The 27,394-nt window shown below is 39.9% G+C and overlaps 1 protein-coding gene and 1 long non-coding RNA gene across 8 annotated transcripts in view; one reads left to right on the forward strand and one right to left on the reverse strand.

Moving 5' to 3' along the window:
• LOC107320013 (uncharacterized) overlaps nucleotides 1-27,394 on the forward strand; it is a 51,342-nt gene that overhangs the window by 10,113 nt on the left and 13,835 nt on the right. Inside the window, exon 1 of one of the 3 annotated variants that reach the window (XR_014934569.1) lies at nucleotides 16,951-27,038. The exons of the other annotated variants lie outside the window; for them this stretch is intronic. This is a non-coding gene — a long non-coding RNA (uncharacterized LOC107320013). Of the gene's footprint in view, nucleotides 1-16,950; nucleotides 27,039-27,394 lie in introns of those variants that run through there. 3 annotated transcript variants of the gene reach the window in all.
• Nucleotides 11,876-27,394, reverse strand: part of TAFA1 (TAFA chemokine like family member 1) — a 286,245-nt gene continuing 270,726 nt past the window's right edge. For all 5 annotated transcript variants that reach the window (XM_085516244.1, XM_085516242.1, XM_085516243.1 and 2 more), the window contains 2 exons: nucleotides 16,611-16,735; nucleotides 11,876-12,806 (listed from right to left, as the gene is read on the reverse strand). In XM_085516244.1, the coding sequence (XP_085372370.1) occupies nucleotides 12,789-12,806; nucleotides 16,611-16,735 (143 nt within the window). In that variant the 3' untranslated portion in view covers nucleotides 11,876-12,788. The remainder of the gene's footprint in view (nucleotides 12,807-16,610; nucleotides 16,736-27,394) is intronic.

Consider the following 27,394-nt stretch of genomic DNA (forward strand, 5'->3'; position numbering starts at 1 on the left):
TCAGATAATCGCATATAAGGGAACTGTCAGAGTGATTCTGCACTGTCCTTTGCAGCCCTCAGCTTGTACAAAACTAATGTCAGACTATCCTGAACCAGAAGGTGTGTTTTGCTCAGATATGGATGTTGTCGCCTTCATTTCTTCTCAGCTGCTCTGAGCCCTGCTTTGTTGAATGAAGTCACAGACCTGTATGTGGGGGACGTACAATGTCTTCTCCAGAGTGGCAGAAGGTCTCCTGACCTGGAGCAGAAGCTGAGAAATATGTGGCTGCAAAAGGAATATCCTCAGGTGGGCTCTGGGACTGTGACTTAAAACAGGTATATTCAGACTCAGCACTAATTTGAGGGTCTTGAATAGAACCACTGTGTTTGGAGGGAAGAAGGCTGAGTGGGACGTGGCCATGGGTTACCATATCAGTGGGAGATGCTGCCAATGTAGAGATGCATACCACATCCTTTAAAATTAGGGCTAAGGTAGTCCACAAGTGGTGGAAGGCTGATTTTCAAGGGAAATTTGCACAGTGGGTGGTGAGGTGGGTGGTACTTATGTTCTTATGCCTTCCCTGGAGCCCATCAGCCCCATGGCCATACCCTGTAGTGCTGCACTAAAAAAGAGGTATGCTCTGCTACGCAGTTATTGCCTTATCTCTAAACAGTCACCAAGCTGAATTTAAACACCCTGGGAAACAGCACATTGTCACATTTTTGTTGGCTTTAAGATGAATGCTCTGTGGCATCAGAACCATCTGCAGACTCACTCCTGCTACTCCTTTCATTCCTGCCTTTATTTAAACAATACCTTGAAAGGAGAAATCCAAAGTATTGTTTATTTCTTTTCAATCTCTTCCTTCATATCCAGCTGGGGATATTACCCATCACCTTATAAACAATTAACGCTCACTTTTCTTGCATACTTAGTGCCGTTTGTAGTATGACAGGACAAAGGTGCTGTGATTCTGCTGCTTGTTCTTGAAAGCAATAGCAAGAGCAGGGATTTTTCTGAAAGAGATTTTGTTAAATTTTCCCCTTTGGGGTTTTAAAATGACACTACACAGCTGCTGTGACCTGAGCTAACCCTAGATCGTGCTGAATGCTGCTTGTCTTTTGTTATTAGTTCTGTTTCAGCATAAACAGTTTCTATTGTCCTACTGGTTCCTATTAATCCCGTTTGACATTTGGGCTGTGCTTGTAAGGTATGTCAGGGTAGTTCCTGAGGTACAGATGCATGCAGAATAAAAGGGATTTTCATGGGGTTTGGTAGCAGAGGTGAGGCAGCAGGAAGCCTCAGCCTGAGCATGCTGCAGGGAACAGCCAGGTTTGCAGAGGCAGCCGGAGCTGAGAGAGAGCATCACCTCATCCCTGCGAGGCCTTCCCTGCTGCTTACCCTGCTGAAACATCTTCCCCTCAGGCTGAGTGGTTTGTGCCTCTCGGCTCATTGCTGTTACAAGATATTTGTGTTTCATGGCAGATGGCCTACTGCACAACTTGTTCCTTGCCTGAGAAAAAAACCAATACGGTGGATCAGCAGGCAGCAACTCCATCTCAGGCAGCCCTGCGTTGAGATTTCAGTGTTATCCTCACACTTCTTACAACAAAAAAGGTGTGAGGAGGAACAGAATATTTTTGTAAGCAGATGTTTTGTCAGGTTTTAGAGGATATCAGCTGCTAACCATCCTGACCAAGTGCTTACAATTGCTGTGACTTTATGCTATGCTGCACTGATTTTTGACCTTGCCATGGTGATGTCCCTTCCCCACCTCCTTTCTGACCTGTGCCTTTTCATAGGATTCATAGCTTTCATTTACAATGCATTTCCATATACAGAGGAAAAATGCTGCAACTTTATCAGTCTGTGGAGTCCCAGCAGTCTCCGTTTACCAGATGTTCCTTCCTCTTTTAAACAGTGCACTGAGCTTTGCTTGCTACAGTAATTTTAAAATGCAAAGAGTATGGGGAGACATAATGAGGAGTTAGATGTGGTGGCTGTAAGGGTAAAATGTTGCTGGAAAAGATCTATGTCCAGCTGCATTACCACGACTGTGGGTATTAATTGTAGCGCAAAAAGCTTATGGGTCACTCTGAACTATAAATTATGTTTTGATTTCTTTTCTCAAGTCCAACAACCTGATCAATAATCTTCATTTAAAAATAAGACCTCACTGATGGCAGAGTCAGCATTTTGACTCAAAGCCCAGAGACCACCAGATTGGTTTTACTGCAGAAGTGATTGTAACTGTCTCTGTGGCAAGAGGAAGCTTTCCACCCACCCACTGTGCCAACCCACACCAGGACCCCCCTCTCTGGGCATAAAGCTTCCAGACTCATGGCTTGCTGCAGAGGAAGGAAGGTGGGAAGGACAGTTTTGTAGACATACTAGTCAGAAGCCCTAGGAACTGACTTGATTACTCAGGGACAGACAACTTCTTTTGTGTAGCTTTCTGATTTTCAGTCTATTTGTGTTTCACTCCCTGGAGCAACTCAGGCTGGGCCAGACATCAGCCTTGAAGCAGAGAAGTGCAGTTCTCAAAGCACTGACAACCCTTGGACAACCTTCTTGAAACAGAACAAGCTCAGTAAAAGATAAACTTTGCCTTCACCCACTTCACAGACAAAAATAAGTAATAATCAGTTGTGGGTTTTTTTTGTTTGTTTTACCAGTTGAAAGGCAAATTTCAAGCTTTTATTTCCTATAGAAATTGAAATGTAAGAAATCCACATAGTTACATAAGGATCTGCCCTTAAGAAATACAGGAAATCTTTGTAGGGATGTATGTTTGTTACACTTTAAAATATGTTCCTCTTCCCTCCAGTAAGTTGCTGTAATCATAAAATAAAGAAATTCTCAATCATCTTATTCAAATTTTCAGTAAATAATGTTTGCTATACATTTACAGCAAGGTCAATTTTTTTTCTCCCTAAATTTTCTTGCATATAATTCATTTGAATGGAGTGGCTTTTATGCCATCTTTAATCTTATAAATGCATCTTATATCCAAGTTATAAGTCCTGGAAAGGAGTGACCTATAATGAATTCTTAACCACAACTATATTGCTGAACAAATACACTTCTCTAATGTGCAAACTGTTAAATGTTTTCTTATCGTACTAAAAGTGTGAATTAAGTTATAATATGATGAAAAAGTAGCAGTTTGCAGTAATTCCAAATGTGGCAAATCTTCAGTAGTGCATAAAATTATTCAGTGAACTGTGGAAAACATCAGAGCAATTCTAGCCTTAAAGCTTTTCTTCCAACAACCAAAAAGTGCCAAAAACAAGCAAGCATAGCTAAGCATTTCATCTTGGAAGCAGCTTATTGAATTAATAAGACAAGTCAATTAATGTAATGCTCTGTTGCTTCAGGATAAAACATGAAAAGGAAAAATATGGAGCTGTTTACCGTAGTGAGATCAAGCAACCATGAAGCTTGTAAAGCTAAAGTTGCTCATTTCTCGAAATCCTAAAGAAATGATCAGCATAGCCCTTGTATATGCTCTCTTTACTTGTAAATCATCTGTGAGATGTAAATCTTCAGCTGTCCAGACACCAGTTTTGATACCAATTTGTTCCTCTTGTGGGTATATTTATACCTCTATGTTATACAAACTTGAAACCAAATAGTCATTACCATTCACAATGCTGGATGTTGGGTCATACTTGAGTGGCTCACTTGTCTTGTGGCATCTTGCTGCTAACAGGTGAAGAATACTACCACTGAGGCAAGGAGGGTATTTTGGGTGGGTTTTATGCTTGGTTCAGCCTGTGTGTTGTAGAGCAGTGCAGAAGAATCAAGAGCTGTGAGTGAAAACCTTCTGTATTTCAGCAGAGCACTCAGCTTTTCAATCATGGCAAGGTTCCGATAAATTGAAAGTTAAGGTTGGTAATCTTTGCTTTCAGGTCAGTTCTTCAATTTTCATTTAACTTAATGTTAGGCTTGTATGTGCTCAGAAATCCTGATTCTGGGTGTCTGTATCTGTGAGAAAGGGCCTGAGAAAGATGGGGTCAATCAGTGATGAGCAAATAATTTGCCTATATAACAGACACTATGTCCCTAGCAATCCTCATTATGCAGACTTTGGTTTTGACTTGCAAAGTGATATAATCCTGATCGATAACTTTGCTTGTTGTGTACTTATATTTTTCAGTTCTTCTATCCTGAACTGCTGCTAATAAAAAAGCGCTAATTAGATCAGTTTACACAGGGCTACTGCAGGTTAATGAGGAATATAGCAAGCAATAGGCACTCTTTTGGTAGAGTTCAGTACTTTAATTTTTCAGGCACGGATAGCTTTCATGCCTCACAGCAATATATGGAGAACATGTATCCCATATTCCAATCAGATTCTGTTGGGACCATGAGAGCAGCATAGGAAAAATGTAAGCTGAAGGCATCAATGCGTGGACTGGGGCTACGTGTGCTTTGTGAAGTGTAGTTGGCTTTTGGGTCTCCTTTGCTTGTGTAAGGCTATGAATGGCATACCAATAGGAGGTGCTTCATAGTGGAGTTATTACAGTGTCCAGGTTGGTGTGAGAAGGAAGGACCGTAAGGACTAGTAAACGGTTACAAAGATGTGCTAAGATCCTTTTAAGGCTTTGGGCTGCTCTTCATTGTTTTGCCCATAAATCTTGAATAGCACTGACTATAAGAAATTCTGTTATCTGTATTTTTTTCTGTGCAGCTTTATTCTGTGATGGAGAAAGGGATGTAATGGGGTAGGAGACGTGTAAGTATTTTTGTAGGATTCTATTAGAGGCACTATTGAAGTGCTGATGTTGAGAAAAAATGTGGCAGATTTGAGAGCTCTTGAGGTTTGTCCCTAACTCAGATGTCTCATAGATCATATATAACAGGCAGTCTTAACAACCAGAATACAAATAATTATTGGGGAAAAAAAGGTGCTTTTAACTCAAGAGTGGAGCTGCAAAGCAACACCATAAACAAGAAAATACTGTGTACCAAATCCTCTTTTGAGGGGAAACAGGTGTATTTGAGTTGGTTAAGTTTTGCTGTGCCTTCAGCTGAGGTGAGAGACAAAAGTAAAAATAGTAACAGTAAATATTAAACCACCTAAGATGTATTTCAACTTGTAAAATATGTGAGTGTCTGGATTATAAGTTCAGGGTTGGCTGTTTCGTTCTGTGTTGCCCGGGGATGGTAAACATGGAACAAAATTCTTCTTGGGAGATCATTCCAAGGGGGAAACAGGGGGTTACACAGACACAAGATCTGCAGAGGAAAATGGTAAGTTTGGGCCTGCCAGTTTGGAGTGATATTCTGTCTTCTCAAATCAAAGAATTAGAAAAGGGTTGCAGAGGCTGGAGCTGTAAACAAATCAAAGTTATCTGACATAAAGAGGAAAAAGATGGGATCTAAAAAAAAGGTTTTTTAGTTATGAGGGTAGAGTGGAATACTCATTATAAGCCCACTGTGCAGCAAGTGATGAGATTAGTTTTGCTGAATAAAACCAGTGGGCTCTTATCATCTGCCTTGTTTTGTATGTCAAGTAAAAGAATAGGCTTTTGTGTAAGCAGAATATCATTTTTTGCTACCTACGACAAAAGCAGAGCGAAAATGGGCTGGAAAGGAGATAGGTCTATAAAAATATTCAGAAATCAGCTGCTGAGGGAATAGAAAAGCTTACAGAGAATGTGAAATTCTTGTAATAATCACATTTCAGCACAGATGGGCAGGAAAGGCCAGTCTAAGTATGTAACACTTTTAAGGCTTCAGGTACCAGAGTTTTCTGCCCTTGACCTCTGCCTTGTTTTTTTAAATCATCCTGTGTTAGCTCATGAGAAAGAGTTGTAAGGGTATACCAATTAAGGTGACTGGTTTTTATCCACCTTTTTTTTCTATGTAGTTGCTGTTTGGTGATGTTTTGAGCCTGCTAGTTCTTAGGAGTCAAGGTCAGAAGAAAATGAAGCAACATGAATGAAGCATTCATTAAAGCCAGCTCTTCAAGGCATACACACAGACTGTGAGATGTTTTTTTTCTTGTTGCACTAGCAGGTGCTGCTTAGTTTTTTTTTATGTCTTTGAGAGTCTGGTGGCCGAGATGAATGGAAGAAAATCACCAAGCTGCTTATGGAAAAGCATCCCCACCTGATCGTTCCTCTCGAGCAGCTTTGAAGATACATCCCACTCTCTGATAAGAAAGCAGGAAGTTATAACAAGGTTGCATGTCTTCTTCTGGAGGAAAGCTTTATTTAGATTCTTGTACTCTGTGGTGAAGCTCTAAGTGCAATTATCACAGATACATCAATCAAATTCAGGCTAGACTTAGATCAGAAAAAGTGGATGGAGAAACAAACCTGCTTACAGTGGATCCAGTGCAGTCCTTTGGTAGCAGGTACTTGATGCTAAATGTTGTAAATGTTGGACTTGCCATCGGCAGTTGAAGAAAGGCTGGAGGGTGTCTGGAGGTAGCACTGAGAGAAGCAGAGATGTCTCTTAGAGGTCTCCTTCCCTGCTTCCATTCATTACGAAGATTTAACAAGTCTCAGGGTGACCCATCAGTTACTGTTCCGGGAGAAAACTAATGGAAGTTTTGACCATAGGTTTGAATTCACTAAGAGCCAAGTCCATTTTGTCCTTAAGAATTTCTAGCTGATATTCAGCATTAATTTAGTACTGAGGTTCTTCAGAATGCAGAGTTGTTTGAAGGTTAGAGTACAGTATTTGAAGGAGAGGAAGGACACGGACTATTGCCTTCAACATGTAGCATTTCCTAACTGCTGCTCTGTTTCACACTGGTGTGGATGAGCTGATACTGGGGCTTTACCTGTCTCCTCTACAAATCTGGCTGGATTGTCTTTTAGAACGAAAAAGAATCTGAAAGAGTGGCTGGGGAAAAAAACCCAGACAAAAAAATGAGAATCCCTGTGCTTGGATCCCAAATTGAGCATTTAACAGCAACTGAGGCTGTCCCCTACTTCAGATCTCAAGTCCAAGAACAGTCCGAACAAATCAGTAGTGATAAATTTTCTTTTTGCAGAGGCATAAAGAAATGGCAGCCCCACAGTGATCAGCATCCTGAGTTCTTGGTGCTGCTCAGGGTGTAAAAGACTGTAGGTGATGCAACAAAGGGGACAGGTGAAGGAGCTGGCAATTTAGTCCTTTGCTGCAAACAAAGAATCAGCAGCAGCTGCTTGGTATACAGGAGGACACAGCTGAGGTGGACCCTGTGGCCTTGAGCTGAGGATTGCTGGTGTGTGCAGTGCAAATATTGGAGCTGCTGGCACGGCAGCAGCAGCGAGGTCAGGCTCTCGTCTTCCGAAGTACACAAGAAAAAGGAAAAGAAAGATGATCACATAAATCACTGCTGCTGGGGGAACAGCTCTCTGAATTGGGTCTTGACAATGCAGCTGCTTTTCGTTAGTTTGTGGGGTAGTACTGGTGATAAAGGACTAATAGAGATGGATGAAAATAATTAGGTGGTGTGAAAAGAGGATGAGAAGAAATGAAAATGAAATGAAATAGGAAATGAAGAGGAATGGCGGGTGGGAAGAAGAAATTGCATATTCCCCCTCAGCAATATTTTAGGTTATGGGTAGTTTACTTTGTATCTAGGTGGACCTCTGGCTCTCATTTCTAACTGAATCAAGGACAGCCATCTGACAAAGAAAGCAGATGAGAAGTAATTGGAATCAGGTCAGTAACCTGATGCTTCAACATGTATGTTGTTTCTGGTCATGAAGATTTGATGGCATTGCTGCATGGTGGAAAAATGGAAGTAAGCTCACAATGAATGTTTGATGAAAAGATGTCATATCCAGGCCTGAGATATGGGAAAGACCACTGTACTCCAGAAATAGGAGCACTTGTCAAGCAACGGTAATGTTGGGGTTTTTTTTGTTTATTTTGATTTTCCCCGAAAGATCTTCCAGATGTTCCAACAGGTGAATGCTTTTTGAAAGTATTGACATTTTTTCCACTCCTTAGTTACTCTGTAGTATCCTCTCCTGTAGCAGTGATGCTCACGTTCTTCTGCTGAATACAAGTTCATTGTGTCGCCTGATGGCTGCTTCAGGCACTTTCTGATGTCAGGGAATGTGTACTTTCTCTGCTCCAAGCCAATGCGCTTATATGAGAGTTATTCTATCAGCTGAATATTTCTGAAGAATGGCGGCCTTCCAAAAGTAGGACTTCTGGCTGCACTTGGATACTTACAACACAAATGTGTTGAGCAAAACCAGATTCTGTGCCTTTTCTCATCTTTACTCTGATCCAAGTAGCTTCTGTTCAGGAGCAATAATTGTCATCATAATGTTTCTTGCTCCGAGTCTGTGCCAGGATGGGACTGTGTCACTGTCCCTGTGGTAGCAGATGCTGGACCAGGTCTAGTGGTGGTCTTCTATGCATCAGTAGTTTATATATCTCATTAGAAGAGGTGGGCAAGCTTTACCCAGTTGACTCTTGCATGCTATTGTCCACACTTGGCTGCAGGCATTCTGATTCTGCTTCCCATGTTCCAGGCTGAAAGATGGGGTCTACTGTCAGCATGGTCACACTGATGTGACCCTTAGATGAACCATCTGTGGTGCTGACCCAGAAATTGGGAATCCTTGATTTTACTGCTGGCTCTGCAAATTAGTGTAACTTGAGCAGGTCTCAAGTCTTCTGAGGTTTGGTTCCCTAGCTGCAGAGCAGAGGATTCAGTTGCTTTTCCTCAGAGTGGCAGTTTTTATATAGTATAAATACTTGCAGTTAAGTGTTTTGACTGTGTGAGTATTTCAGGCAAGAAACCATAAATATGTGTCAGGACTATGATCTGAATTCAAACTGGTGAACTAGAAAAAGTGTTGACAGCCTTAAACCAACTGCCCTGTTCTCCCCTTCTGTCTACCTGAAAGATCATTTGTGAAATGTATTTCTATCTTTCTCTGACAAAAAAAAAAAAAAAAAAAAAAAAAAAAAAGCAGAATACCAAAGGAGCATGACCCATTTCTTTTCAGGCAAGCACTAAGCCCTACGTGCTGGGATGTGAGTGAGGCAGTGATACAAAAGAAGCTCATATTAGGACACAGCATTCATCCTGCCACTAAAAAGAGACAAAGACTGCCACCTTCAGATGAGATGGATCTGCTTTCCAAGCCAAGGTAGCTTTATCTCCTCCAGAGCTTCTCTGTCATCTGTAATTATATTTAGACCATACAGTGAATCAGAAAAGCACTGCTTTACTCTGACAAAGTGACCATGAGAAATGCCATACCAGTGGCAAGCATGGAGAGCTTAAACATAACAAATCATTTCAGAATAGGAAAATATACAAGTAATACACCACTGCAAGTACCTGCATGCTCTGTTAATAGTAGATCAATAGGTCTGATAGGAACGTTGCTCATCATAAACTGCATCAGTCACCTTCAGAGTTTGTTTTCACAGGTCTTTCTATGTGTAAGGTCAGGTTTTGGTGCACATCATCCTGTTCAAAGTCATTGGCCATAGCATTGGATTTTTTCCATGGAACATTTTTCTTTAAATATAGCATGAAGCACATTCAAGACAATATCAAATCATACCACACCGAGCTCTTTATTACTAGAGACTTTTGGACAGAAACATGTAATCTAGATTCTCTGAATCAATAGGCCAATGGTAACTACTTTGTTTTTCAGTATGTTTTCAGCTGGTACACTTCAGCTTTAAATAACTTGCTTCCACACATCTGAAAAGGAAACACTGATATAACTTAATTTATCTTTGAGGCGTTTGCAAATATTTGATTTCTTTTTCCCCTATTATCCCTCTGTTTCATCTTCAGCCCAAAACAAAGGAACTTTACTTCAACGGTAGAGAATGTTAAATAACCTTTCACTCTATGCATACTCCTGCACAAGGTGGGGGGACCCTTCTACTCCACGACTGAAACACACAGGTTTGCCTAGGTGAAAAGACAGCTCTGAGATCTTCCCTCCATACGCTGCATTGCTGCTCATACCACTGAGATACATGATCATCATGACTTCAGGTGGGGTTGGAGATTTTTATTTCTGTTTACAATTTGGTTCAGGGTAACAATGACTGTTAGCTGCATCCAGCTCTTAATTTGACTTCATGTTTTATTAGCTGTTATTTTTGCGAAGATCCTAATTCCCCCTTTAATTAATACAATTAAAAGCTGTTTCTGAGTGCTGTGCCTCATAAGCAGATTTTGCAGGAACTTCAAAGTGATGCAGATGTTTGTGGAATTTGGTGTGGTGATATTTGAGGCTGCCCACCGGCAAAGTAAGGATTTGTAAACATCTCTTAAGAAACTTTGCTGTGGAAATGACAACATTTCCTTTTTATATTTTAGCAAGTCCAATATTTCCCTGTCTTAACAGGTGTATTTCATAGACGCAGACAAGTGTTGTTGTCTGCTTGCATACTGAGCCACACGAGATGCACTACTGTGGACTAAATGCTGCTCAGTAATAGCACCTTGCAATGTGGCAAAAGGCGCAAGAGGCCATGGGCTACTTTGTTGTGTGGGAGTCATGTTTTAGATCATCACTGGACTGGGAGCAAGGAAACTTAGGATCAATTCCTGCTGTTTTCTACAGCATTGGGATTTTGAATTGCCATTTAGCTAGGTGTGCCCCTGATCCCACTGGTAACCTCTCCTATGTTTTAATCCCCCCTGATCTTTGTAGCAACATCTATCTCTTAGTGCATCAAGTGTTTCCTCGCTCTAGAGAGTCCTGTCTTGTTCATTCTTTTTTTAAACTGCTGTTTTATTAAAAATGGGGAATGCTAAGGATTTATTCAGGAAGAGTTTCCTCTTATCCATACCAGTTAAACTTGGAGTTGGTGCAAAGAGCTCATTTTGGGAACATCTCTGTCTGTGGGACATGCAGTGGTCCCTGCCAGACTAAGAGGATGGGACTAGGGACATATGTCCATGTCTAGGAACAGCTTAAGGCATGGGGATCTTCTGTGGTTTAGGTGATATCTGAGGCCAGAAATGCACAGCCTACCCAGTGGGGCCTTCAGTGGGTCTTCTTATGAGCCTTGTGCTCCTATTTAGTGCTTCTGTTCAAAGAAAAGAAAAAATCTTCTGGTCCCTTCCATTCTGATCTGTTTTTAAAAGGGAAATAACAGGACTGTACTTGGAAGAGGTGTCTCCATTTCCACTTTGAGCATTAGGCAGAGACCAGCATGGGAAGCCTGCATGGAGTTTTGCGTGACATGTCATGTAGCTGCTTTAATGCACAGTGTAATTATAGTGACAAATTTCTGCTGCTTGGAACATCAGGGACTGAAGTGGTTGCCCTGAAGGAGAAAGAAAGTTAGTTGGAGAATTCTGACCAACTCTGGGTTAGAAAGTGCAGCACTTCTTTTGCATTAGATTAAAAGTGATTAGCATGGCCAAAAGGGTCCTGTGAGAGACAGGTGAGCAGGGTGAAAGGAAATTGGAAATATTAAAGAAATGAACCTGGACTGGATAAAATGAGTTCTACGCTTCTAAATTCCTCTTTGATTTGGTAGCATCAGGTGTGCTGAAGGGTGGGCTGTGCAGACTTATGCATGACAGCAGGATGCCTTCCACATGAATAACCCCCTGAAACTAACTGAACTGCTCACAGAAGTGCCTGGCAATGTGATCTAGGCTTGAGTGTTTGAACCCTCAGATCTGATCTTTCTGCAGCAACGCAAGGGCCAGACTGAACAGTGAACAGCAATAACTGAGCTAGAAATGTGAACTCAGACCATTCACTGCTCGGAGGCAAATGGCTCTGCCAACACATCCCTGCTGAAGAGCATCTCATCTCAGCCCAACTGTAAATTGGGTTTTAAGCATAGAAACCATATGCAAAAGCCCTCTCCCATGTTAGTCTAGAAAGAAAGAGCTTTGTTGTTGTTGTTTCAAATAATTAGTGAGCCAACAACGGAAAGCTTTGGAGTTGGTTATTGGGACTTTACTGTAGTCTCTACGAGCTATACAAAGTCTGAAGACATTGTACATACGGTACATCTTTAATAAGAAGGGAGCTCACAGTCTACCAAACTCTGCCAAATATACTTTTAATACATACTGTACTTCACTCAGCAGTTGTCCATTTCTTCTCCACGGAATATCTAACAGCTCTAAAAATATTTTCTTGGAAGAGGATAGAATTATCATCGTTATATATCAATTGAGTATCAAGTATGTTTATGAAGCAAAGCCAGCATGCTAGTATTGCACAAGGGGAAAAGCCTCCGGAACACAAAGTGAAACAATGAAATGCCCTCAAAATTCTGCTGAAGGGAACGGGAAGCTCTGGATGCCATATCGGTAGGATCCATGTAACTCTTAGGCGTCCTTGTACCGCAGCAGGTTTGCTTTGCCTCTTCACTGCCACATTTCTCTCTCAAACAGGTAGGAATCTTCCAGACCATTACAATAAAGAAAAAAAATTACAGCAGCTGCAGCAAAGTGTGGTACTATTTAATTTCTTGAAGAGTGAGGCTTTTATTTCAAAATATCATATATTAATATATATATATTTCTATATATATATATATACTTTAAATGGTATAAAGTAAATTGTAGATCCAAACTTATACTGTTGTTTGTACTTTGTAATCTCAGAAACTTTAGCAAAGGAACCATTTCTCTTCATTTTTCTTTTCAGCTGTCAAAAACCAGGGGTGTTATTTCCGCAGAATGCTCTCTTTCACACAGTAAAGCCACTGTTGTCATCTGGTAAACAGTCAGAGTGCAAATAAGAAATCCATTTGGCTTGTAAATGCTGAGATGGTTTTCAACTTTCGATACTTTGTCCTCATAAATCATCTGGGCTTTCACTGCCTCCTTGCAGGCTCTGTTAGGTCCTTGGGTGGATCTGCAGGGTGAAAATGCGAGAGTCAGTTATGTTAGAAATGTTAAGGGAGGGAAGAACCAGGCTTTTTGGCATGTTGCTCTGCTCACTGTGCAGTTAAGCTCAAATCTCAGTTCTATGTTTTCTGTTGCTTTGTGCATGAATCCAAAAGCCTTCTACCTTCTCCTAGCTCCTGCAAGAAAGGACACATGGATGGGTCCACCAGCTCGCTTACAGGGGCTGGGTATGTGAGAGAACCCATAACTCAGTCTCAGTTCATCTTGCTCACCTCAGATGAGATAACGCCACCTGCATAGCACAACAGACTATGGAATCATCTCTTTCCATGACAAACACTGCAATTGATACATATAGATGAATGGCAGAAGGGGGTCCAACACTTTGCTAGGTGATTAAGTCATTAAGGAAAAGCCAGGTGACTTGAATAGGAGCAGGACCGGGAATTAAATTAGGGCTAAAAGTTGTCAGCTAAGGACCAGCTGATATCATCAAATGCCACAGTAAATCTCATAGCAAGAGATATTTGCTATTTTGTGCTCTGCTGCTTTGAACTGACCTCTAATTACATAGACAGTTATTGCAAAAATAGAGGAGTTTCTTCTTTTTTAATTTAAAGAAAAATGTAGTGTGAAAATCATCTGATATTAAACTTGTTGGACAACATAGGAAAAAAAAAAAAAAAAGCAAAACAAAAACTATTCGATTCATTTCCCATTTCTCTTCCTTCCCTGTTGCCTTACTCTGCTCTCCTGGTTTGTTGCTGACAAGTGGAATTATCTTTCCCAGGGATGCAGCATCTCTTTTCTGTTGTGCCCTGCTAAATGGATGTGCATCGTTGGTGAAGAGCAGGGAGTGCCAAGGGGCCACCAGCACTTCAGGTGCAGTTTGCTGTGGCATGAGATGAGCCATGACTGCTGTGAAACATGCTGTTCAGGTCACTGTAAAAATGACCTGCATTTCTCCAATGGCAAGATGTGTGCTGTAAACCAGTGGGCTGCAATGGAGGGTGCAGGCTGTGAAGCTTGAGAGCTGCTCCAAGCAGAGCTGTTGTGCCAGTCCCCAAGTGCTGAAGGCTTTAATTTCCATTCTCCACAGTATCAGCAGAAAAACAGCTTGTTGAAGTATTCCAAGGGCTGCTATATGAATGCCAGGTGCTATTAGTGCAGATTACTGAAGAGCATTTGGCAGCGCACACATGATGGGCACAAAGCCTTGGGAGGAGAACTGTGTTCCTTAGGGACCCTGCAAAACAGTGCCCTAAAGGTCAGGTGTAGACACCAGCCCAAGACTGAGAGTTGTGGTTTTGTGTTTATCAACAAGTCTGGTTCTCAGTGGTGTTTATTGTGTGCTTGGTGCACCATCTCCCAGTGTTAAGGTTGAGACCACATGTTCCTGTCCTCCATGTCTTGATTGCTCTCCTGAAATGTCACGGTGTATTTTCCAACCAGGTCCTGGTACTGCTCCAAAAATAACCCACCACATTTTCAAAGAAAGCTTTGAAATTCACATTCTTGAAAGAAAAAAGGAAATAGGAGTGAATAGGGACTCAAAAAGGGTTGATACTGGTCCAAAAATTGAATTACAAAATGATTTCTTTCCAGGTGTTTGTCACCTGCTCTATCAATAGAAAACAGATCAATTTACAGGGGCTGTGAGCTCTCTGTCTTTGGCTTTAACAACTTAATTAGTGAGCTGTATTAAAGGACTAAGCCCAGGAATAAATACATGAAAAAGAAGGGGTGGAGGCCACGCTGGCAAAGTCTTCACTGGATCTGCTGTCCACCTTCTGAAACTAATTACTCATTAATCACTCCTGAGAACCAAACATGAAGTAATGCATTGTAAAACTGCACATACTGTATATATATCTACATACAGTATATATACATACATATATATATACACGCTTATATGTGATACACTGCAGGCCTCAAAGATAACATAAATTGGTTTTTTTAATACTGTGAGTCATAAACCTGAATGTTTCCCTTGTCAGGACAGAAGCAGCCTAACATAAATGTATTTTGTGTAAGGAAAAGCCTTCATTAAAATAGTTTACAGCCTGTGGTGACTTGCTCTAGCTTTTCTGGCTAATCACCACAGATATATCTAGGATGTTGAGTGATTTGTGTTGCTGCTTCTGCTTTCTTAGCTTCCTTAACTACATAAATTAGACACACATGGCCCAATCTTGCAGCCCAGATTGGGGTCAGTACAGATTATAGTGTAATCTCTTTCCCTGATGCCATCTGAAATGACAAAACAAAGAAAAAAATGCCTGTTTCAGGATCTGATTGCTTCCATTAGTTTATATTTATGTTGCTAGACTTGACACAGAAGTACAGACTCAAGCAAAGTTTCAGGGATTATAAAGTAGGGCTTTTGCTTGGAAACTGCAAGAGACAGTTGCTAAACTCATCATGTCATGTTGCCTTTGTCAGTTGGGCTCTGTAATGATACTTTAAAGCAACAAAGCAAAATTCTACTGGAAGCAGTACCATAAGGTACTCCCCTCACAAGCTAATTAAAATAACTCCTGTGGGTAAATGACAGAAATATTTCTTCAGTTATGAGCACTCACTCTGTAAGTATTTAATTTAAATGAAATACAATAATGCATACTGAATAGATTGGACCATACATCTGCATATTAATGAAGCTGCTAAATTTCTAGCAATCACTTCTAGATGAAAACGAGTTTATATGATGATGGTTTGGAGAGCTAAGGGTAGGATAAGTTCACAGAGCCTAAATTATATAACTTTCAGAGAGACTGCAGAGCTACTATATTATTGTAATTTAAACAGAAAAGTACAACGTAGTTCTTCATACTGTTCATTACTTCCTTAACATCCCTTTTCTCCATTTTAAATTCCTAATTTAGCAAGAAAGCTGTTGTCTCCCTGAAAAGGTCATATACTGGTTTGTTACTTGTTTTGTTTTTTGGTTGTAAGTATATAAAGAAGCAACATAACTTTAAGTGATGGTGAATCTAGTCACTCCAGAAGATGAGTCTGCTATAAAAATCCTTCTTCCTAGGATAAATCACATGAAGGGAAATAAAAGAATTCAGGAGCCGTGCTGGTAAGCTGGGGTTAGATCTCCTTCAGTAAGAGGCATGGAAGACATTAAAAATGACCAGAGTTTGGATCACACGAAAAGGGGAGAAGCCAGAAAATGATGACTGTGAACTTTCTGTGAGTTAGAATCCAGGTTTGAGCATGCTGTGCTTTTTAATAAAAGGGAAAAAATTATTGAGTATTTTGCTTCTTCCACTTACCATGTTTCAGAAGGTATTTTTCACTTCACTGAATATCAAGATGTATTCATTCGTAAAAAGAAACGTTTTGAATTACCAACTGAGTAAAATATTCAGTCGTGGTATGAAAACAATCTAATTAAAATTGTTGAATACAGGTGTAGATGGCAGCTTCATGAAAATGTTTGTGAAATATTTGGGCAGTGTAAAATAATATACTTTTGAAAAAGGGTTTTTTTTCTTTTTCTTTTCTTTTCTTTTCTTTTCTTTTCTTTTCTTTTCTTTTCTTTTCTTTTCTTTTCTTTTCTTTTCTTTTCTTTTCTTTTCTTTTCTTATTTCTTATTTTTCCCCAGAGGTAATTTCATAATGGGAGCAGCTCAGCCAGCTCACATTCCACTTTCTCGCTCTGCATATGTATCTCACTAAGCTGGGAGGTGTGCAGCAAACTCTGGGACATTTACAGCAGACATGATGCTGGAAACAAAGCTATGGTTGTTGACTCCCATTCCTATTAGAAACTCACAGCTACAGACAGAAAGACAACTTACTCTGGTGGTCTTGATTTTATTGCCAGTCGCACACATCCATCCAGAATTATCAGGCAACGTCTTACATTCCTCTCCTTCTAGGCAGGGCTCCATCTCACACCACCATTTCCCAATCACTATTGAAGCTAAAGGAGGAAAGACAATGTCCACAGTTACGTTGTAATGAAAAGAATAGTAAATAATACCTCAAGAAGCTGACAATGTATTTAAGAGATGTAAACCTTTCATCTGGGGTTTAGTTGCAAGGAATTTATATTTGTACTAGTTTTTCATCAAATACTGTCCTTACAAAACAGAGCATTGCTTGCCATAACTTTCTTATACATGAGATCTAGTCTACTATGATGCTGTAATAGCAGCAGTACTATTTCAAAGCAAAGAACCAAAGAGCCCTTCACTCTGAGTAGTCAATCTGGTCTTTATGAAAGCATAAGAAGAAAGAGTTGAAATAGGAAATTCATCAGGACTTGTGGTTTGAGAAGCTCAAAATCAGTGGTACTGGCTTTGCCTTAAGTACCCACAGCTGGCTTTTTCTTCCCCACACCTGTGCCTTATTGTATGAATCCAAACAGCCTTTTAACTTCTGCAGTATCCTGTTGCAGGGAGTGCTACAGCTCAACAGGAAATAGAAGGTAAGCTAATACTGAATTGCTAGAAGTTCTTTTTGTTAAGATGTGATCATGAATTTTATGGAAACCATATTATCGTTAGCAGTTGCCTTTAATTTCCAAGTGTTTAGCATTCTAAGTAATTGCAGAGTTTGAGTCTTGTTTGAATTTAATTGGCACGTATGTTTACAACCTTGAGGGTATCTTAATGAAAGTTGTGGTGTGGTTTTTTTTTTTGCCTGGGAATTGGTATCTGCCTCTAACCTTAGCTGTTTCTTAATGACAATTTTTGTCTGGGGATTTGGATAAACTTTAGCTGATCTTGCAATTTGCAGATAGTTGAGGATTGAGTGGCTCTCTTTGTGGCTTGTTTTCCCTGGCAAGAATTAATTTCTTGGTTGAGCTCCTGAAGCCTAACTGTTAAGGGTTCTCCTACACTCAGACAGAGACTTAACTCTTTTCTGCTTCCCCTCATGACTTCTTCAAGCCCATGAAATTCCTTTGATGCAGCAGTATGACTTGTATCACACCTTTCAGCTCTGGAAAATGCCCTTTTGTGCATGCACTGATTTAAGTGCGTCTTAGAGCTTATAATTAAATTATTGATTAATTTTTTTTTATCTAGAAGAGATCTTTTTATGCTTACAAAGTCCAGAGGAGACACTCAAAGACATGTGCTGCTAGTTATGTCTATCACCTCAATTCACAGGTACATAAGTGAAGCTGTAGGAGAGCTTTGTCCGCAAGCTGAATAGCTTTCCCAATAAGAACACACTTTTCACACACAGAATTTACTCAAAACCCAGAAAGAAAACATCTTGGCATGGAATGTTCCTTTGGTTTTAAAGAAGAGGTCAGCAAGTTGGAATAAGTGAGTTAATCTCTTTGTTTCCTCTCTCCTGTTTTTTCTCACAGCTTGTGCTTCACTTATATCATGCAGTACACTCTTTCTCCATATGTACTACACACACAAAAGCCTTTACACTGCTGCTTGCAAGGCAGTGTAATTATGCTGTTCACACATAGCTTCCTGAAGGGTATCATTAATGCTGCTAACAGTGGAGAAAAGAATCTTTGCTATGTATGTAAAGGCACGTAATGGTGAATCTGCACTCCAATAATACATTGCGTAATGGGCAAACTGCAGACTGTGTCCTGCTAAATGTTGCCTTTCACTGCAAGCATCTGAGCAGGGCATCCTCAGAGTGCATGAAGACAATCTGATGACATAGAATCAGAAATGATGATCATGTTTATTTGGTAGTGTTAATGCTTTAGCATTCAGTAACGGTGGAGAAAGATGCTAAGATGCTAGGTGCTAAAATTCACAACACAAAACACACTGGCAAAGGGATCTTGCAGTGATATGATTTAATACAGGCTAAGGGGAGCATGGGAAAGCAATGCTGTTCATTGTAATTAAAGTGGTCTTAACTACTCATTGATGTTGTTCCTCAAGACAGCCCAGGTATTTGGATATTGACACTGAAAGAAGTCAAACACAAAGTGAATGCTAACCTGTAATGTCAACTCTTTAATCAAACGATGTGCAGGTTTTAGTGTATGTGTCTATTTTTTGTGATCACAGTTCAATCACAATCACCAGTCGTCCTCACTCCCAGTCCCTAAGCAGTACAACTGGGGTGGGGAAAAGGTTCTTTTTGTAAAGGGGAAACTAAGGTCATTTAGATGAAGAGCTCCTATTTGTCTCTAACATATATGTGGGCACGGTCTTTGTAAGTCTGAAGCACTACAAAGCTCCCTGCTGACTTGTCCCCGGCCCCATGCTGAGGCAGGGGCATCCAGAGCCCGATGAAAATGATTTCCTTTGAGTCTTGTGTTTATAGGTTTTCACTTCTATTAAGAGCCTTTGAATCTCTAGGACCAGCTGTCTTTCCTGAGCACCGCTGATCCTTTGAGGTCTGCTCAATTTCAAAGTTTTACACCTGCAGCTCTGTTCAAAGGAGAAGGCAAAAGCTTCAAAATGAAGCACAGTTGGCTGTATTTGAGCTTATGTACACTTGTATAGGGAAAAGGATTAAAAAACAACAACACCTCTCTCCAGAGACCACAATGCAGGTTTATTCTGTTTAGGTGTTGTTGCTTTGACGTGTGCTGAGGCAGCTGTGTGAGAGAGAACTGTTGAAATTAAGGTGCTTTCCCTTGGGATGGTTTATATTGGAGATCTTTAGGATCACGAGGAACCTGAGATCCTCTCTGACCTGACGTGCTAAACCTGGGTGAGAACTATAGGCTCCCCACAGCCACTACTGTAAGTGCTCACATCACGCTGAATGAGATGCCTGTAACATTTTGGAGCGGCTTTCACTGTGTTCTTTCTCTCTGTCTGGGGAATACATGAATTGGAGTTTTTTTTATGTTTTTCATGCAAGGCTGATTTGACTGAGACAGATACCCTCAGCCACAGGGAGAGAAAGGGGATGTGATATAAAAGAGGCCTGACGGCTCCTGCTTCGTTTGTGCTATTTTTCCCCAGCTCCTGCTAGCGTAAATAAGGGATTGCTTCTATCCGAGTTCTTTTCAATAAAATGCATCTTTTATGAGAATATTAAACTCTAAGCATATAATGAATGGAGCTGGGGAGAAAAGAAACTTTCTTAAAACATTTTTTTTTCCCCTCCATTTCAATTCACTTTTACTATCTTTGTAAAGCTATAGGATTATTTTGGTTTGGAGCAAAATATTTAACTTTGGACGGCTTTAGTCTGCATGAATTAGCAGACAAAAAAGCACTTGCTTGAAATGTCATTTTCTAATCAGAGTAATAAAACGACAGGTAAAGGATCTGATAGTCAAACTTTGTGTAGGGAAAGAGTGAGACCACAGCTTATGTTTGCTTGTGTTTGCACAACCCTACTGCATTTCAAAATGCATTTGTTCCCAAACGCAGCACCTAAATCCCTAGATGGCTGTAGGGAACTTCAAGTTTAAACTAAACTATTAAGTTTAGTTCAGCAGGGTTCAGTGTGCAGAGTTCATGAGATCCCCTGTGGGATGCATAAGGGCAGTAATGGCTTTTTGTCCCCTCATGCACAAAGGTTGGGCGCACGAAGAGAGGTGGCTGGAGATGTTTTCCCCTTGAATTTCAGAGACAAATTATTCTGTTACAGCAATGCAGCAGAAATGCACTTACAATCTCTCAAACACCTACATCGAAACTGCAACCAAATCAACACAGAACTATTAGGCATTCAATCACCTTCCTCTTGATCCAAATGATATTTAGCAAAAAAGTGAATGCACAATGCATTTGATTAAAACTTCCTTACTTGCTGAAACTCCTAAACTTGTTTTCACCTTTTCCAGTCTTCAATTTCTTTCATTAAATTGCAGCTACTGAGCCCATTAAAGCAGTGAACAACTGCTCTCTTACAGGGGGTAATGAGGCTGGAGGAGGTCTGGGAGCAAATGTGCATACACAGCCCAGAAACTGGCAGGCACTTGACTTGTGTCATGTTTTCTGCTCCAGCATGTACACAAAATGCAAATCTTGGTGGATGCAATGCTCCTTTAACTTTCTTACATCTGTTTTTAGGAAATAGCTTTGATGATGTGACAAAGCATATATGACAATGAGGATAAAGAGGTATTTAACCATATGACTGCACTGTCATATTGTTATATATAACTTAAATTCATGTTTATGGAAAGCCCTGAATTATGGAAACAGAGCAAAGTCTCATCATGCATTTTTCAACAGCTCAGAAGAAGCACACGGTGTATGAAAGCGTTGCAAGATTACTTCTGCATTTGCCATTAGAAAGCCACAGCAGCTATCTCTTTTTGCCCGTGATAAAGTATACGCATTTGGGTTATTTACAGATAGAATACAAAGGAAGAGAGATATTAGATTGTGCTTCCTCCTGATCATAGGTATCCAAGGAATAATGAGCAGAGATGACTTGCATAGCCAGTATGACACTCATTGGGGACGGGAAGGTTTTTACTGTAAGTGTAAAGCATTTCATTTAATCTAGTTTCCACCAGAGAAGATTGATATAAATAAAATTTAAATAGAGAACACATTTCACAGATGCCAGCAGTGAAAAAGACTTTGTCAGTCTAATGAAAAGATATCAATTTTCTCCACTTTATTCAATAAATTGTGAGTCATTTTCTAAATGGATTAGATTAAAGGAAAGTTCAAACTCCCTGTGAGAGACTCATGCACTGATGGGGACTTTTGGAAATAGATATAGCGCTGAGGTAAAATCTTTCAGGCCCTTTTTTTGCCTTCAAGGAAAAGAAATCTGATATAAGCAAGATTAGGACTGTTTGTATCCGTACCCTGTGCTCATATGCTTTAGAAAACAAAATCTCAGAGAATTGAATGAGACATCGCTTCTCCTATTTTATTGGGATGTCACGGGGTGCAGAATGAATTACAGGGAAGGGAACGCTAGGAGGGTGAGAAAGCTGGAGAGAAAGAACATGTCATTTGAAGGGTTATGTATTTCATAAACAGAGCGAGGTACCATTTACTCTGGGAGCAGCAGTCTGATAAGTTAAAGAATACAAATCCAAAACAGAATTTCAGGTTGAATAATATCGTCTAGGAGAAATACAGGATTTTTCCTACTGGGAGTCCGTCAATCTGCTTTAATTCAATCTTACTCTATTTTAGAAGCATCAATCTAATGCTCACTCGGTGTAATATTTGGCAGACTTTGATAACAGACCTCTAATAACACTGGGAAAACTGACATTTCTCCAGTCTAAAACAGTGTCATCATTGAGGCAAGTGATGTCTCTTATTCCTAATTACCATAGAGCTAGTCTTGTGAAGTTAATTTAATGTTTTAATTGTAGTAAATGTTTTAAAAGAAGATAATGTATTTCTTTCTTTTAGAACTTCCCAATCTACTCCCCAGGTTCTTAAACAATGCCTTATTAATTCTCCTCTTTTACAAAGGATTTAAGGTTTACATTTTTTCCTTTCCATCCAGAATTCTTGCTCTTTCATTGTAATGTATTCAGCAGCCAGAGCAAGATATTTTTTAAGGGTGTAATATGTGTCTAAAGAACTCTGTGGGCTGCATTAAAATACACCCATAAAATATGAAAGGGTAGATTAGATGCAGAGAATCCCTGAACAATTTCCATTTAAGATCTGCATAAGCCAGCAAAAATTCAGCAGCGGGAGAAGACTTCAGTAGTGAAAAAACACTTACATTGCCATTTTCTAACAGTTGGCATACTGGTAGGTAAATTGGAAAAAATAACAAACACGAGTGTATGCTTCTCTCACAACAATATGTCTAACAGAGACAGTGTTGGCTAATGGCCTGGGAACCAGAAACTCCTGAGGCTCCTTTAATCCCAGCTCTGCTTCCAACTTCTTCTATTACAACAGTTAAATCACCCTGTTGCTGTCCTGGCTTTTCATCTGTAATATTATTTACTTGAAGAGAGAGTTTTGCGCTGTTTTCCTATGTGTTCCTTTCTGTATTTACCGACCTGTTGAGTTTTGATGCTGTATTGCAGCAGTGTGGGACTGACCCTTTTTTGTCATTTGCACAACATTGAGGAGAACGCTGTCCCAGACAGTAATGAGATAGTCCAGGTACTATGGTAACCAATAATAACATTAAAATTCTGTGATGTCCATCTGCTGCCAGGAGGTTTTTAAGCATGTGCATTACTTTCTGTTGAATAGAGGCAGTCTGGTAAAGAGCAGATTTCAACCAAAATAGCTCAGAGCTTGCAAGGGAATTTCTAACCCTCATAGTGCTCAGCTTGAGAGGGGTGGATGCTGGAGCTCTGTCATTTTTATCTATGTCCCCCTCTTTGCACCTTTGGAAATGAATACTGCTTGAACATATGGCTGAGAGACATCTGTAACAGAAGCAGGACCACGGTTTCTCATGGGTGGCACCTTCATAGTGAGTCAATGTGCATCTTCACTTCCATGAGTGCATTAATAATGACAGCACTCAACTCCTCTGAGTACTTAGAAAATGAGTACAGCTGTTCAGAGGGAAAGACTCTTTTGTCAGCTAGGTATAAATACATCCAGGTTGTAAGGAGAGCAGTAGGATTTGCACGGCATCTTCTGAATGAAGTAAATCTGAGAGATCTAGCACTGAGCCTTTGGCTTTTAGATTTCAGGAAGCAAAATTTGTTTCATGTAGGTGCTGACGAGTGTTTGTATTTCTTGGGAATTCTTAACATCGTGCACAGCAACGTTATCTAATGCAAGTGTCATAGTTTTAAGCATGTGATCTTATCAGTGATGATTAACATAATCTCACTGTAAAGGGTGTGGGTCATTTCAGAGAAACCTGCTTTCACTGAGTGCTAATGAGACTAATGAAAACATGAAAGGCTCGCATGCAAACAGCTGGAAGACATGCTTGTGACCGAGGATCTTCTCCTAACCTGCATGAGGAAAACTGATCTTCTGTAGGTCAGGGAGATCCCTTGTTGCAGTTACCACTATGTTTGGAACTGAAGCTGTCCCTTGCTGCAGGACAAAGCTGAGAGCATGCTGATAAAATATTTGTGCAGTTTAGCGGTGTTATTTATATCCTATTTGAACTGCTTCTCGATAGCCTAGTGAATGCTTAATATTATTGTTATATATTTAATGAAATGCCTGTGAACTGCAGCATAATTATACATTTTTAGAGAGACAATAGGAAGTTGCTTATAAATATTCACACTTTTCAGATCAGGGCTGAGGACTGGCATGCTGTCAAAGGAGAAAAAATGCCTATCTGCAATGTTAATTCTTCATTAGTGATAATTAATAGAGCAAACGGACAAGTCAAAATGGAGAGTGAGGATATCCTAGTTGTGAGATGAAGATGATGGGGATACTTGGAGGGCGGTGGGTGGCCTTGCATTGCTATACCTCTGGCAGCAGGGACTCTATGTTATGTACGTATTGCTTGTGAACTGTCATGGCCCTGCCTCTGCTGTGCAAATGGTTGCTCACACGGCTGCTAATGCCAGGAAATGGCAGCGTTGAACCAGAGATATGATTGCTATGACTTTTTCCTTTGTGACTGTGGCATCGAGTGCCCAAGAGGAGGAATTATAGTCTTCGCATTATAAACCAATGATCCATGTTTAGGGTCTGAACCAATGCTTACTGAAAAAAACAAAAGCAAGGAAGGTCTTCCTTCATATTTGTGGGCTTCTGAACCGAATCTGGTGTTTGTCAAAGTTGATGTTCGCTCAAATGTGAACTCCCTGTGTCCTGGGAGGTTGGGTTCAGTGAAGTGGAAGGGAAAAGCTGTAAGATGGGGTCCAAAGAGTGAAAGCCTATAATGATGTTTTTGTCTGAATGAAGTGCCAGAAACATAGCTTAGCAGTAAAGGTATGAAATAACATTGGAAATGAATAAATTATATAAATATAATGCATTCATAAGGCATACCAAAACATGCATAATGCATTGGATGGTTATCTGTTATGAAATTAAGATCTGGTGTGTTCCTAGAAGTATTTAACTCAAGTTGTTTCCACTCTGCACGTAAGATTTCTCTAAACAAATAAACAGATAAGGAAACAACTCCCATTGTCTTTCTGGAAATTAATATCATGCAAAGCAATTATGTGCTTCTAATCAATGAGAAAGAAATACTTTTTTAATAAAAACTGTGCATATGTTTTTCCAGGCAAAAATGATTTTTTATATTATATTATCACATCAAACCCTAATTATTCTGTGCTTTACTGCCCAGAATGATGAATCCCTAAACTTGGAAGCTATTGCTTTAGTGATTTAGTTATACCTAAGATCTCATCCTTTTGCACAGGCTGACCCTGCCACGTGCAAACAGGGACTAGAGTGTGAGCAGCCATGTGCTGGCATCAGCATGGCAGCATGACATGGCTCCCAAGGGCCCCACTTGTCCTCTCTAGTGAAAGCCTAAGTCAGTGCAGTCATGCTTATGTCTAAAACAAACACCCATCAAGCACGTGGCTTTTATCTTTCTAATCACAGGAAAGCAGCCTAACGCGTGATTGAAACTCTTCTTCGGTAATTGAAGTTCATCTGCTCTTGACCTAATGCCTCATAATACATTCTTGGTATGTTCTCTTTACACCCAAATATTCTGACTGTTGTGTCTTGTAATTTGATTAAAAGAAAAAAAAAAAAAGCATAGAACTGTTAGCCAGGACACTTATGCAGACTTTGTTTGTCACCTGTTGGTGTGTTGCTGGCTGATTTTTTCAAGGCAAAGTTGTGTGCATCAAAACCCTTACAGACGTAACCTATGGATGGACACTGAGGGCTCTAGCAAAGAATGGGAGCATCCCTTTAGTTTTTCCTGTACTTGCTAGTTATTTTCAGGCCATTGCAGTCATAGAAATATGTTTACGATGGACTGGATTAGAGCTGGTGTTATTTGAATTTACACTAATCCACAAACTCATGCTGTAAACTAGTGTCAGGTGTCCATGCTTTCAGGGTGTGAGTGATTCAACTTCAATGGGAAACAAAGGTAGGTTTACTGTTCTAGTCATGCTACTGTGGAATTGCACACGGTGAACAGTTTTATTCATGGCGGTACCAAAAGGCAGAGCCTGCAGATTTCTTTTAAGTAGTTTAGGTAACTTGCAATTACTTCTACTGTGAAAGGAAGATATGGTCCAAATTCTCTTCTGTGAAACGGGGGATACTGTAGTATAAATAATAGACCCATAGAGCCCTTAAAGCTCCCCAGGCCAACTCTCAGAAGGGCATTGTTTAAAATCTGTATGGAAGAAGCTGTTTTCAAAGGTTATATTAAATGAGCCAACTGCCACTCCACAAGGTAATTACTTTTCTAATAAAAGTGCTGTATTCATGCAAATCTCTTTGTTCTGTGATGTAAGACAAGTCTAATTGTGTATTAAAGATTAAAGTAACATTTGTTTTTTGTAAACAAATCCCTAGCTACAATTACAAATTACATCATGCATAATCTTGACACGATAGATTTGGAGATATTTCAGCTCAACAATGCCAGTGCAATCAGAACAAGAACTGCGAGACTGAGGAAAAACTGATGAATTGAGCACACAATACTTTGTATCTCACATCATAGCTTAATTACTGCTTCAATATGCTTGAATAAGAGAAGTAACTAAATTATAAAAACTTATCTGCAAAACAGTGCAGTACATGAGTGGATATTAAACTGACCTTAACTGACAAGCTTTTCTTTGAAATTACGTTTTCCTTCAGTGCTCATAATACTTATTTATTCTGAAGCATTTTACAGAGATGAGAACTCTGGAAATGGGCACTTGAAATTTCATGGCCATCACAGCACTGGCACTGCTCATGTCTTTTTACCTCTATTCAATGTAACTCTAAATTATATTATTTTAAAAGATTCTAATTCAGTAGTGTTTACAATGGGTAGTTGTTGTTGTTGTTTTTAACCTTGGAAGAGTCCCCTGATTTCACTTCTAACTCACTCTTTGCTACAGATAATTTATATGATGACCACACTCTGTTTTCCTTGGGGTGAATTGATGCAAATATCATTATCTCCTACATTTGTAATACACAAGATGCGTTCTTGAAAAAATAACCAGAGGGAAGGAGCTGTGAGTGTTGGACTCCAGATACTCTAGGAATCTCGTGCATGCTCCAGTCAGATGATGCTTAGCTACAAAACCACAAGCTTTTTTGCCATCACCATAAATAGAAGTTTAAAGCTTTATTTTTTCACAAACAGCTGTCCTTACTCCACTTTATCTCATTAATGTCTGCAAGCAGGAGCCCTCCAAAGGTGAACAGCTAAACAGAAGTGCTGAGAATGGCAGTAGTGACTGAAAAGCAAACAGGAATATGTTTCAGGTGAAGTTTTAGAATACTTTTTGTTAATAATTTCTAAACTACTCTAGGTTGAAATAGTTGGGTTTTCTCTCTAAACAGCCACCTCCACAAATTCTTGTAAGTGAGCTGAATAGGAAATATAATTGGCTAGTGAATCCCCTGATGTGGCAATTAGGTTACTGACATTTTTTTTTCTTCTCTATTTTCCATCCCCTCAGATCTGAAAACTTAAAAGTTGCAGTGGAGTTATCTACCATACAGTTGTGCGATTGATGGTCTTCCCTGTACTTACAGTGTCTGACCTCTCACTCATTCAGGTGATCTTGTTTCACTTATTCCAGGCTTCTAACCTATACTCCCATATTCTCTTCTGCTTG

This window comes from Coturnix japonica, chromosome 15 (assembly GCF_054131305.1).
Source record: "Coturnix japonica strain WE chromosome 15, WE-NBRP24, whole genome shotgun sequence".
Taxonomy (NCBI): domain Eukaryota; kingdom Metazoa; phylum Chordata; class Aves; order Galliformes; family Phasianidae; genus Coturnix; species Coturnix japonica.